Source organism: Rhincodon typus, chromosome 17 (genome assembly GCF_021869965.1).
Source record: "Rhincodon typus isolate 14 chromosome 17, sRhiTyp1.1, whole genome shotgun sequence".
NCBI lineage: Eukaryota > Metazoa > Chordata > Chondrichthyes > Orectolobiformes > Rhincodontidae > Rhincodon > Rhincodon typus.
The window spans coordinates 41,392,654-41,406,467 of NC_063348.1; the positions used below are offsets into that span (position 1 = coordinate 41,392,654).

The following is a 13,814-nucleotide window of genomic DNA, read 5'->3' on the forward strand; positions in this document are numbered from 1 at the left end:
GTCACCGGACCCGAAACGTTAACTCTGATCTTTTCTTCACAGGTGCTGCCAGACCTGCTGAGCTTTTCCAGCAACTTCTGTTCTTATTCCTGAATTTTTTGATCTCTGGATAACTTGTGAAGTCTGAATCCAGTCCCGCTAGACATTTCTATGAATGTTAAAGGACCTCCCATGTTGTTGCTTTGAATAAATTGCAACCTAATACATGTGAAATATCTTGCATAATAAGCAACAATAGGTCTTTCCTCATTGTAAAATTTCCTCATTGCTGGTTCAATTTCTTGTCATTTTGTCAAAATATTGTTAAAACCATTTCCTAATTGGCCACAACAAAGATTTAATGATCTTTATAGCACACAGCTAAACCTCAAATCATTCAAAATATAGTTAGCCAGTTCACCGGAAACAAATAAGGAGCCAGTTACAGTGGTTTCTTGAGTGAACGGAAGAGCAATTTTATTACTTCTTAGCCCCGACAAATACAAAGACACAACATCAATTGTGCACACAAACATTAACATAAAGTAAAAAAAGAAGTGATAGTATCCAGTCTGAAATGAAGATGAAAGATTATTCAGTTTAAAGTTCTTAGAGTGTCCTTATGGAGTTATGTTGTAATCTGAGACCATGGTTGGTTAGGGATGTGGATCATCTGCAGCTATGAATACTGCAATATCTTCGTGGCCTTGGTATTCCAATGTCTCTTCACTTTGCAATATCATGATGTTTTGCCCTTTGCGAGGGACAGGGACCCCAACTCTGTGCACTGTTTTTTAAAAAGAATGCTCCCCAAGAGACTGTTGATTTGTGTATTTCAGTCTCTAATTAACTTCATGACATATGAATTGCTGATGCTGAAGTTAGTTCAGGTTTGTCATTACAGAACCAATTGGTTATAGATGCATCAGACACTCTCGAGTTGAATCTGTGTGAGAAGTTTTCTTACTTTCACAATGTAAAATATGAGGAGGTTGTGGGTTTCTGGAAAAAAATTGAAAGCCTATATAAATTTTCCCAGGCCTCTGAGCTTCGATCCTACCTGAAGTCAAAAGGAGCTGAAATTTCAGAAGAAAACTCTGAAGGTGGACTACACGTTGACCTTGCACACATCATTGAAGTCTGTGATGTATGTTTCAAGGAAGATGACAAAGGTTTGTCTGCTCACTAATCATCTGGCTCACTTTAAAGTTACTGCTACTTCTGTTTAAGGACCTTGATTTTAAGCAATGATTTGTTCAAAGGGCCTTGATGAAACATTGAGACAGGCTGAAGTGTTATGCTTGCCTGAGAGTTAGATCCATTGAACTTGTTGCTACCCTGTTTAATATTTTTTGTTTCTTTATGCAGATGTGGAAAGTGTGATGAACAGCATTGTGTCTCTTCTCCTAATTCTGGAGACTGAAAAGCAGGAAGCACTGACTGAAAACTTGTGTGAGAAGTTGCTGAAAGCTTGTGATGGTGAGCGATCATCTCTCAGATTGCAGTTGTGAGTATACAATTTACCTTGTGTTCATACCATCTGAGTCTCTTTGAATGTAAAAGGAAAATTACCAACTTGTTTATATTATTTATGCAGTTTCAAAAAAAGAGTCAAAATAGTTATGTTACTAAACACAGCAGTGTGTTGCAGGTAAATTAAGGTTCATAAATGCCTTAATAGTAAGTCAATAATTCCAATAAAGCAGCTTCCTTCATGGCCAAATCACTTCACCTAACTTTAGAAGACCTTAGTCGTCCTCTTGCCTGAGTTATTTCCCACCATTTGTCATCCTTGAATAAGGAAGGTCTAAATATCTGCACTAAATTTGTTTTCTCTAATCCTGCAGATAGAAGTATTATTAAATATTGTAGGTAAGTATCTTTAGAGGTAAGTATCTTCAGAACTTTATTTCCTCCATTCTTTTCTCTGTTAAATGAACCAGGCTACATCGCACAAATATCCACCATTCAATTGACCCCTGGTTAAAGTAGTGAAAAATCAAAAAAAACCATTGTTAAAACATATTTTTTCGTGGGATGCGAGATTCACTGGCCATCCTTAGTTGCCCTTGAGAAGGCTGTCTTTTTGAACCGCTGCAGTCCACCTGATAGGGGTTGACCCACAATACCAGTCATGAGGCAATTCCAGGATTTTGATGGAACAACAGTGAAGGAATGATGATATATTTCCAAGTCAGGATGGTGAGTGGCTGACGGGGGAACTTACAGTTGGTGGTGTTTCTGTATTTTGGCTGCCCTTGTCCTTCTAGTTGGAAGTAGTTGTGGGTTTGAAGGTGCTGTGTAAGGATATTTGAATTTCTGCATTGCATCTTATAGATAGCAACAGGGTGTACTACTGAACGACTGTGGATGTGGTGCGGGCTGCTTTGTCCTGGATGGTGTCAAATGTCTTGAGTGTTGCAGCCGCACCCATCCAGGCAAGCGGAGAGTATTCCATCACACTCCTGACATGTCTTGGAGATGATGGACAGGTTCTGGGGAGTCAGGAGATGGGTTCCTGGCCATACTATTCCTAGTCTCTGACCTGCAGTTGTAGCCACTGTTTGTGGCAGGTCCAGTTAAGTTTGTGGTCAATGGTATCCCTCAGGATGTTGATAGCAGGGGGATTCAGTGATAGTAACACTGTTGAATGACATGGGACAGTGGTTAGATTGTTTGTTTGTTTGTTTATTTGTTTCTTACTGGTGATGGTCATAGCCTGGCATTTGTGTGGCGCGCATGTTCCTTGCCAGTTGTCAGCCCAAGCCTGAATATTGTCCAGATCTTGTTGCATTTGAACACAGACTGCTTCAGTATCTGAGGAACCGTGAACGGTGCGGAACATTGTGTTGTCATCATTGAACGTCCCCACTTCTGACCTTATGATGGAGGGAAGGTCATTTGATGAAATAGTTGTAGGTGGTTGGGCTTAGGAAATCGTGCAGAGATGTCCTGGAGCTGAGATGATTGACCTCTAACAACCAAGATTATCTTCCTATGTGCCAGGTATGACTGCAACCAGTGGAATGTTTGCTGTCTGATACCCATTGATTCCAATTTTGGTAGGGCTCCTTGATACCTCACTCGTTCGAATGTGGCCTTGATGTGAAGGGCTGTCACTGTCACCACCTCTGGAATTCAGCTCGTTTGTCCGTGTTTGAACTAAGGCTGTAATGAGATCAGGAGCTGAGTGGCTCTGACAGAACTCAAACTGGATGTTGCTGAGCAGGTGCTGTTTGCTAGCACTGTTGATGACACCTTCGTCACTTTATGATGATCAACAGTAGATTGATCGGACGGTAATTGGCCGGGTTGGATTTGTCCTGTATTTTACGTACAAGACATACCTGGGCAATTTTACACATTGTTAGGTAGATGCCAGTGTTGTAACTGTACTGGAAGAGCTTGGCTAGGGGAGCTGCAAGTTCTGGAATACAAATCTGTACTATTGCCAGAATGTTGTCCAGGTCCATAGACTTTGCAGTATCCAGTACCTCCAACCTTTTCTTGATATCATGTGGAGTGAATCGAATTGGCTGAAAACTGGTATCTGTAATGCTGGGGAGCACTGTAGGAGGCTGTGATGGATCATCCATTCGGCACTTCCTGCTAAAGATTACTGCAAATGCCTCAGCCTTATCTTTTGCACTTTTGTGTTTGATTCTTCCATCATTGGGGATATTTGTGGATCTGCTGCCTTCTGAGAGTTGTTCAGTTGTCCACCACCATTTATGACTGAATGTGGCAGGACTGCAGAGCTTGGATCTGATCAATTGATTGTGGAATCGCTTAGCTCTGTGTATCACTTGCTGCCTATGCAGTTTGGCATGCAAGTAGTCCTGTTTGGTAGCTTCACCAGGTTGACGCCTCATTTTTAGGTATGCCTCATGCTGCTCCTGGCATACCTTCCTGCACTCTCCATTGAACCAGGGTTGATCCCTTTGCTTGATGGTGATGGTTGAGTGAGGGACATGCCAGGCCATGACGTTACAGATTATGCTGGAGTGCAGTTCTGCTGCTGTTGGCCTACAACTTCTCACAGATGGCCAATCTTAAGTTGCTAGATCCGTTCAAAATCTGTCCCATTTAGCACCGTGATGGTGCCACACAACATGAAGGTTATTCTCAATGTAAAGGCAGGACTTCATCTCCGCAAGGACTGCGCATTGGTCACTCTTACCGATACTGTCATGGACATCTGCAGCCAGCCGGGTGAGGTTAAGTATGTTTCTCCCTCTTGTTGGTTCCATCACCACCTGCTGCAGACCCAGTCTAGCAGCTATGTCCCTTAGGACCCGACCAGCTCAATTAGTAGTGCTCCTGCAGGGCCGCTCTTGACATTGGACATTGAAATCCCCCACCCAGAATACATTTTGAGTGCCCTTGCCACCCTCAGTGCCTCTTTTTAAGTGTCGCTCAACATGGAGAAGTACTGATTCATCAGCTGAGAGAGGACTGTATTGTAGTCAGCCGGAGTTTACCATGCCCATGGTTAACCTGATGCCATGAGATTTCATGGGGTCTGCAGCAAATGTTTGGGGCCCCCAGGGCACCTCCCTCTTTCCCAACTGTATGCCACTGTGCTGCCACATTTGCGGGGTCTGTCCTGCTGGTGGGACCAACATATCCAGGAATGTAATGGTGGTATCTGGGACGTTGTAAGGTATGATTCCGTGAGTATGTCAGGCTGTTGCTTGATTAGTCTGAGACAGCTCTTCCAATTTTGGGATTAACCCCCGGATGTTAGTGAGGAGGACTTTTTAGCGTTGTCAGGACTGTTTCTACCATTACCTTTTCTGGTGCCTAAGTCAATGCCAGGTGGTCCATCTGGTTTCATTTCTTTGATACTTCACAGCAATTGATACAGCTGAATAGCTTGCTCGGCCATTTCGGAGGACAGTTGAGAGTCAACCACATTGCTGTGGGTCTGGACTTGCATGTAGGCCAGACCAGGTGAGGATGGCAGATTTCCTACCCTGAAGGATATTAGTGAACCATCTGGGACTTCCCAACAATCAACAATGGTTTCATGGCCATCAGTTGATTCTTAATTCCAGATTTTTTTTCATTGAATACACATTCCACCACCTGACTTATTGGGATTTAAACCTGGGTCCCCAGGACGTTAGCTGAGTTTCTGGGTTAATAGGCTAGCAGTAATACCACTCTTGTACTCTTCCTTGGCAGAGACTGGAAAACAATTTTTCCCTCCGTCACCTGACAGATTGTGACATAGTTATGCTTATGCTGAGACAACTTGGGAAATTGTTCACTTTCTGAAAGGATGAAATTTTTATTTTAAAAAATTATTGCAAGTAAAAGTTGTCATTTCTAGAATGCTGTTCTGTGTTTATTATTTATTGCTATCTGATGTAAATGTTGGTCTTGTTTTAAATTAGGCTGCGTAATCTTTTTCATGGAATGGAGGAGAACGCTCCAGCCAGGTATATTGTATACTGTAGTCTCATCAAAGTGGCATCATCCTGTAATGCTATCCAGTATATTCCTTCTGATCTTGACCAGGTGAGTCACTGGCTCTACATATGCTTTTCATTAGTGTCATTTGCTGTTTATGCTTTGGTGCCTGCCCAGTCAAGGTAATGTGAAGAAAATTTATTTTGGACCATACCCGATATTTTTGGTTGGCAGAATATTTTCAATGGTGTTTCACTGAGTGTGCTAAACCAGGTATGTGCACTTTGCAGCTTTGGTATTGTTCAACTGCTGGAGGACTCTCTTGTGGCTGGTTTTGAAGGAGGCATCTTCAGTATTGATATTTATACTGAGGCATAAAGTATTGTTGAAGGAGGAATGTATGGATTATTTACTTTTACACAGACTTACTTTTTGGTATGTTGGTTATGTATCAATAATACATCGGATGTAGAAATTTCTAATGGGCTGCCATTGCATCTACTTTCATAGCCCAGTGATCTATATAATGGATGCAATGACAATGATCAGTCAATAAGTTAATGATTTTCACCTAGGTTCGCAAATGGATATCAGATTGGAATCTCAGTGTAGACAAGAAACACCATGTTCTCCGATTGCTTTATGAAGCGCTGGTGGATTGCAAAAAAAGGTATTTGGATTTAGTAAAGAAAAATGAATTAATTACAGGAGTAATTAATAATAAATGTGGTTGAATGTTTTCTAACCTTGAGACTTTTGCATCATGTGGGTAAATTGAGTCAAGATGTGGAGCTGTTTTCTCTACCAATGGTATTGTATTACCAGGTAAGAAGGAGTGATTGGCTCCTATTTTGACTCCACTCAATCAAAAACAATAAACCGTCTTTAAGCGTTTAGAGTGCAGCTATGTTATTAGACTTCAATTATTTAGTTAACTAAATCAGATATAAGGAGTCACTTGATTGTAAGAAAGGGGAATTTTGTTATCTAAAACCCTGAAAAGAAATGTTTAAAAAAAAAGTGCACAAACCCAGGTAATGTGTTGAAGGGAATCCGATACAGACAGGCAGAAATAAAGCTGCACAGTTTCAAAGACCTTAGTCTTTGAAGTATTAGATTTTAAACCTGAAACCAGTTGTTTAATTAATTACTCATAGTTTGCAGCATTGGCAAAGTTTGTAGAGTTGTTCTCTATGAATGGTTGTTATCCCAAGTTGCATTTTTACTGAACACTGATTTTGAGGTTGAAAGAGATAACGAGAGAGAGAGGAGCTTGTTGTCTTGCTCCTATCAGTTCCAGAGCTAACTGCTCCCATCCTATCTGTGTGTATAGATTGGGACAAAAATTAAACCAAAAACTACATATTAATATTTTTTCCTTGACTGCATTAATGGGGAAAACATTTTATAAGTTTGCTATAGGGATGCAAGTATTGCAGGCAACATCCATCATTTATTGACCATCCTGGATGTTGATACTCTTGTTGCTTTTAACTGCTGCAGTCCATTTGATGTAAAAATGCTCATTGTTAGAGTAAGACTTTCAGAACTTTGACCCAACAATGGGAAAGGAGTGGTAATAGAGTTTATAAATTCACACCTTTATTTGGAGAAGGTGGTGCTATTGCCTCCTGTCTGCCATCCTTGTACTTCTAGGTGGTGAAGGTTGCAGGTTTTTCCTGGATAGTGTTAGACGTCTAGAATGTTGTTGGAGTGCATGCATCTAGGCAAGTAGGATCATTACCTTACTCCTGACTTGTGCTTTGTAGATGGTGGGCAAACTTTGGGCAATTGTGAGTTGAGTTACTTGCCACAGGAGCCCAAGTCTCTGACCTGCTCTCATAGTTCCAGTATTTATATTACTGATTCAAGTAAGTTTCTAGACTGTGGTGATCCCCAGGATTTCAGTGATAAGTGATACAAATGCTTTTGAATGTCATAAGATGGTTAGATTCTATCGTTGATGATAAGTTGCTGGGAACGGCTACCAACTTCAGTTTGAATGTTGTGCAGAACCTCCTTCAGCATCTGAAACACTAGTGGTACAGGCCACAGTGAAATTATTAGAAAGTGCCTCCACTTCCTCCCTTTTGATGGAGAGAAGTCATTGATGAAGCAGCTGATGATGATTGGGTTCAGAATGCTACCCCGAACTGTTCCTCCCACTGAGCCAGGTAAGCCTGGGTGCAAGACCCACCTGCCCCAAGAACTGTGTCATAATGTCTCTGAGCAGGTTAATTTTAAAAAAAGCTTGCATTCCATGGGGTGAAATATTTGTGTCCAATGCATCCATCCATTTCTTGATATCAGCTGGAGTAAATTAAATGTCTAAAGACCTGTGATGTTGAGGACCTTAGGATGAGGCCAAGATGGATCATTCACTCTACAATTTTGGCTAAACAGTTATTGTAAATGCTGCAGCCTTGTCTTTTTCATTTGTGTACTGGGCTCTGTCATTGAGGATTGTTTGTGGAGCACCACTTCCAGTTGGTTGTTTAACTGTCCACCTCACTGATGATTGAATTGGATCTGATCTATAAGTTGGGGGAGTGCTGACCACTTGCTGCTGTCTCACATGCGTGTAGTCCTGTGTTGTAAGTTCATGAGGTTGGATTTTTTTTAAGGTATGTTTGTTGCTCCTATTTGTATACATTTCTCATTGAATGAAGATTGATTCCCTGGCTTGATGTGCTTCTAGACCGAGGGATATTCTGGACAATAAAGTTACACATTGTGGTTGAATACAATTCTCCTACTGATGGACCACAGAGTCACCTGAATATCAGTTTAGAGCTGCACATTCTGGTTTGAATTGATCCCATTTAACATGATGGAAGTGCTTCACAATCCAAAATGGATGTTCTTAGTGTGGAAACAGGCTTTGATCTCTAAAGTCAGTGCAGCGGTTACTCCTACCAGGACTGCAGTGGACATATGCATCTTTGGATAAATTGCTGAGGATACAATGAAGTAGATTTTAGCTGCAGGCCCAGACTGGCAGATACGTCTTCAGGACTGTCATAAGTGGAGCTACTGACATTAACCTTCATTCCTTGATGTTAATTTTTGCTACCCCCTTGCTTCCTGCAAATGGTTTTCAACATGATGGAAAATGGGTTTATCAACTGAAAGAAGGTGATTTGTAAAAACCAGAAGAAAGTTTTGTTTCCCAGATGCAGATTTGACCTAATGTTATGAACTTCATGGGGTTTGGAGTCAACATTCAGTATTTCTCAGGCTGCTCCCTGTTAAATATACCATTGTGATGGTGCCTCTGCTGGGTCTGTCCTGCTGATGGTGTAAGGCGTACTGAAGTATGTTTATGGTAACACTGGTTGCTGTAAGGTATGATTTGGTTAATAGGACCATGTAAGGACAAGATTCTGGGTAACCTTCCCAATTTGGCTAAAAATCCCAGATAGTGAGGACTAATTTACAAGATTATCTAGGCTGGATGTAGTTTTGGTCAGTTTATGTTTTACTTTTTGATGCAAGTGATTTCATATAATTTGGTAGCTTGTTACTGAGCATCATTGGTGGAGGGAGTGAATGTTTGTAGATATGGTGCTGGGTTTGCTTTGTGCTTAATGGTGTCAAGCTTCTTGAGTGTTGTTGTAACTCATTGAGGCAAGGCAGCAGGTTTCCTCTTCTGAAGGGCATTAGTGAGCTAGATGGGTTATTCACTAAAGATTGTGATACTACTGTGAGACACTTTTTTTGTGTGATTTCACATTTTGTAATGAATAGAATCAGTTGTTTAGAAGAAATTAATTGCAGAAACTCAAAGCTGTTTCCCTCAGTCAACTCTTTTTATGGATAGTAAAGCTGTGAAGTATGCCTGGGTTCTGTCAGTTTAATCTGATTGCTAAATCTGATTGCTCAAATACTGCCCTAAACTTAAATCGTAGCATGATCACCACTGGCTCTTGAGCTTCATCAGATATTCTATATCAAGTAAATGTTCCTTGTTTCTAATTTTTGATTATATTTGGTCCACATATGGAATAACACAACAAGTGGTGAGCTGCATAACAGTTGCACATCAAAGCGTTGGAATAACAGCAGTGCTTGAGCAGCTCATTGCTGTCACCTTGTGCCCAAGATGTGGTGCTTGGTTTGCACACAATCCAGAATATCATTTGTTGATTGTGTAGATGCTTAGTGCCATTCAAAAGAGCAGCAATCCTTCCCGAACAAGGGGGCACAAATCCGAGCTTGGCCGTTCAGCGGTGATATCAGGAAGTACTGCATTATACACAGGATGGTGGAAATCTTCCCCCACCTCAAAAAATAACTACAGTTTAAGGTTAATTGCAGTTTTTTTTAAAGTTGTATGTGATTGTTAACAGTGTTGAGGGTTGCCAAAACAAGTTAATTCAGTTGGCAGCACTTTGTGTTGAGTCAGCAGCTTTTGAATTTCAAGTCCTACTCTAGGACTTGAGCATAAAGTCAAGGCCAGCATACCACTTTATAGTGTCTGACGTCTCATCTTTCAGAAGACGCATTAAAACAATGCTCTCTCTTCCCTCTAATGTAGATGTAACTCCTGACACTATTTTGAAGGAGAACTGAGTGATTATCCCTTGTCAACATCATGGATCTTGGTCATTCCTACATTCGATTGTGGGAACTGGTTGGCCACCGCACTTCCTGCTACAATACTTTCTGATTGTTCAGCAGTCATGAAAGGCACTATATAACTGCAAATGTGCCTGTATTTTCAAGGTCAATCAATGGAATTGAAAGCAGATCAGATGTCATCTCAAGATTCACAGAGTTGAAAGACTTACTCCTGTTACTGTGTTCTTAAATAGTAGTGCTACCCACCTATTGTTGATTTGGTTGGCATATGTACTTACAAGAAATCAGTATGTTGGATGATTAAAATTTGATAAATTGGTGTAACAACAAAAGATTAAAATTCAACTATTGCTTAATGCAAGGTGTAATTGTACTAGGAACACTTTCAAATCACTCAGCCGAATCAGTATTTTCTTTGAGTACAGAGCGTATTTTTCAATAATTTCCTTGGAGGAGTGCCCTCTTTGGTTCTAATCGCAAACATAAGTAGTTTTGTGCTGTTTTAGATCACAGCCAGCCATCTGTTAAACCAAATTCAACTTTTTATCTCCAGAAATATTTCTTTTTAACTTGGTGATGTTCAGTCTTTTTGTCTTTGTGTCTCTGGCATTGGTACTTTGGTGGTAGTGCTCTACAACGCTTAAATTCCTCTTTCTCATTAATTTGCAAATTTTCAGTGTTACTGCTGTCAATTAACCTTGGTTTTTTCTCATTAATGCACCTTTCTCTCCTAATTTTTGAATGTAGGAACATTCTGGCAAGAAAGTTGCTCTTAAAAACTTTACCACACAGATGATGCCATGTTAATGTTAAAACTATACCAGTCTTTCAAGAATATGGAAAGGGTTGGTATTTGAAATTGTTCTTCTGGCAACTCATAATGATCCCCTTCAGCTTATAAAGGTAGCAAATCCCTATGACTTTGGTTTTCTACTGTTGCACTGACACCCATTGATATCCTGCTTCTTTTGGAACATTGGCTGTCTTTTGATGTCCGGGAAAGAGCAGGGAAGTGGGAGTTCTGTTAAAACAGCCAGCACGAGCAGTTTGGTGAGACTTCTTGCTGAAACAAGTCATACAATAGTTTTCTTTAAAATCCACTTGCAATGATATTTTAATTTGGAAGTGTTAAATCACTATGGCAAATTTAAAAACCGACTCGCTTTGCAATTTTCTCATTTTGATTTTGTTCAGTATCTCAGGGATGTTGTCACATCCTATAAAACTTGATGTATGCATTTTTGTATTTTTTTCACTTTGTAGTTTTGATTGTTTTAATCTTTTGATCTGCATGCTTAAACCAACAGCTGGGTAACATAGAACACAATTTATGCCTTTTGTAGTTGGTTATAGTTTACCATGTCAGACTCCAAGACATTTGGATCTAGTTTCCTGAGAAAGCACTCCAAAATGCAAACCTAGATTGCAACAAATTTGATGCATTGATGTACTGGTTTTAGCAGAAGGAGATAAATCTGTACTTCCATTCTAATTAACAGAAGCACCACTTTTTTTCCCTTGTGCCAAGCAGCTGCAAGTCATATTAACTTGTTTTGAAAGGAAATGTTCAACCACTTGAATGTCACAATGAAGTATGAATTAGCTGCATGTCCTAGGAAGTGACTCAGAACAAGTCTTAAAATTTCACGGGAAAGCGGCCTTATTTCTTGTGTTTTTCAAGGCTGAACTTCTGCGTACTTACAGATGTTTTGCCAAATGAATAATGAGGCAAGATTACAAGTGTGTGTGCACTAAAATGCACAGACTACTCATGCATTGAAATGACTTTTGATTCAGTTTTCTCGTGCCATGACTGTCTAAATCAGTAGAACGAATTTAAAAGATAAAATGTGTTTTATGTCAGCTCCCTTTTAGAGCAAGAAGATGATGTGTTGAAAATTGGAGTTTAATGTTGTCAAGCTTAAGTTTGTCATGTATGGTTTGGAGCTTCAACAATACTTGTTAATTCTGATTTTTATTAAAATCTGATTCTTGTCAGCTATATAGTAAGTAATGCTTGAGATGAAGATTTAAGATTTCTTTGTTTGCAAAATGATTTCCCCTTGCTGTGTGGTAAATTTTGCAGTTCCATACTGCTTTAAAAGAATATCTTTTTATACAACAGCATTCCTAGCTCTCAAACTTGCCTGTCCTGGAATTGTTAACAGTAACTTGTTCATCTAATCACTCTGGTTGTGTGTGTACAGGGGCTTTAATATATAAGCACGAAACATTATTGAAGAATAGAGAGAAATTGGGATTTGAAGTCAGTGCAGATTACAACTATGGCATATGTGCACTTTGAAACACCCTGATGACCTTTAGGAGTTCTACATCTTAATTGAGATTTTATTCTTGTACCAGTGCAAACAAGTTAACTTATGAAATTAAAAGGCAATTATATCTTGTGCAGAACAAGGGTAGTGGACAAATACTGTAATTTGTAGAGTGTGACTAATGATGTCCTACAACAATCTGTCTGGGACCTTTATAGTATTGGTTACATTTATTACCATAGAAAGCTACATAGCCAAGTTTCCCAATGATGCAAACTGCACAACACTATATATATAAAGTTCAATGTTGCAAGATTGCTTAAACTAAATGGCAATACTCTGGCACATGGTTTTAAGCCATTTCAGTCCATGTAGTGCTGTTAGAACGGAAGTTCCAGAATTTTGATTAGGTGTCTGTAAAGGGTTGGCAGTTGAGTTCTAATTCAGGATGGTGAGAGACCTGGAGCAGTGGTTGTTGGGGGGGGCGGTGGGGTTGGTGGTGGTGAAATCTTACATTCGTGGTTCTCCCTTGCACCTACTGCCCTAGCTCTCTAGATGGTCAAGGTTATGGATTAAAAGTTAAGAAGCTTTGGTGAATGCTGTAGTGCATTTGTAGATGGTACACACTGCTGCTACAGTGTATGTGGTAGTTCCTAGCTTAATTGCCTTTCTTGGCTGCCACTTGGGCTTGAGAAATTTTCACACTTCATTTTTTTTTGTATTGGGACAGACCACACAAACCATCGGTTACTCTATTAAATAATAAACAATTAGCACTCTTGGTAGCATCATTGCTGACATTGAGATGATAAGGTAAGAGACGTACGCAGCAGGCACTATGCTTTAGTTGGGGGCCAAGTCAGGAGCAGCACCATAGTCCATGATTTCTGTCTCTTCCCCTGGCCAGTAATGGAGGGACGTAAATAATTTTAGGTAGTAGATTGAACGTGGTCAAGAGTTAGTGTTGAGCTTTTAAACTGCTGAAACTGCACTTGTCTAGACGAGTATTTAATCACACTCCTGACTTGCACCTTCTAGGTGGTTTTGAGAAGTTGTGATGAGCCTAGACCTTTGCTTGTCTCTGTGGGGTATGTGTTTGACAGGTGCTGTTCAGTTTTAGGTTGATGGTATCCTTCAGAATGCTGGTAGTGGGGCATGCAGCAATGATAGTGCCGTTAAATGTCAAGGAGAGGCTTGTGCATCTCTTGTTCGAAATGAGCATTGTTCGGCACAAAAAGCACTTAGCAGCCATCAGCCCAAGCTTGATTATTGCCAGGTCATGTTATATGTTGACATAGATTGCATCATTATTTGAGACATAAGTGGAAGCTGCAGTTGACAGTGAACATCTGCACTTCTGACTTTATGATGAAAGGAAGGTCATTGAAGTAGATGAAAGTGTTTGGGCCTATACTATCTAGAGATCCTTATAAAGAGACTGGAATGTGGAGTTAGGTAGCAAATCAGCCATTGTTGAATGGTGGAACAGACTTCTCTTATTACCTTAACATGCATATTGATAAAGTGTAAAATTAGATTGAATTTGCATGGTACGCAAAATGC

The 13,814-nt window shown here is 40.1% G+C and overlaps 1 protein-coding gene across 1 annotated transcript in view; it reads left to right on the forward strand.

Annotated features, from left to right (window-relative positions):
• Positions 1–13,814, forward strand: part of eif3m (eukaryotic translation initiation factor 3, subunit M) — a 45,482-nt gene that overhangs the window by 11,450 nt on the left and 20,218 nt on the right. Inside the window, exons 2-5 of the mRNA XM_020512261.2 lie at positions 1,019–1,151; positions 1,348–1,486; positions 5,379–5,502; positions 5,970–6,064. Coding sequence (XP_020367850.2) covers positions 1,019–1,151; positions 1,348–1,486; positions 5,379–5,502; positions 5,970–6,064 — 491 coding nt within the window. The remainder of the gene's footprint in view (positions 1–1,018; positions 1,152–1,347; positions 1,487–5,378; positions 5,503–5,969; positions 6,065–13,814) is intronic.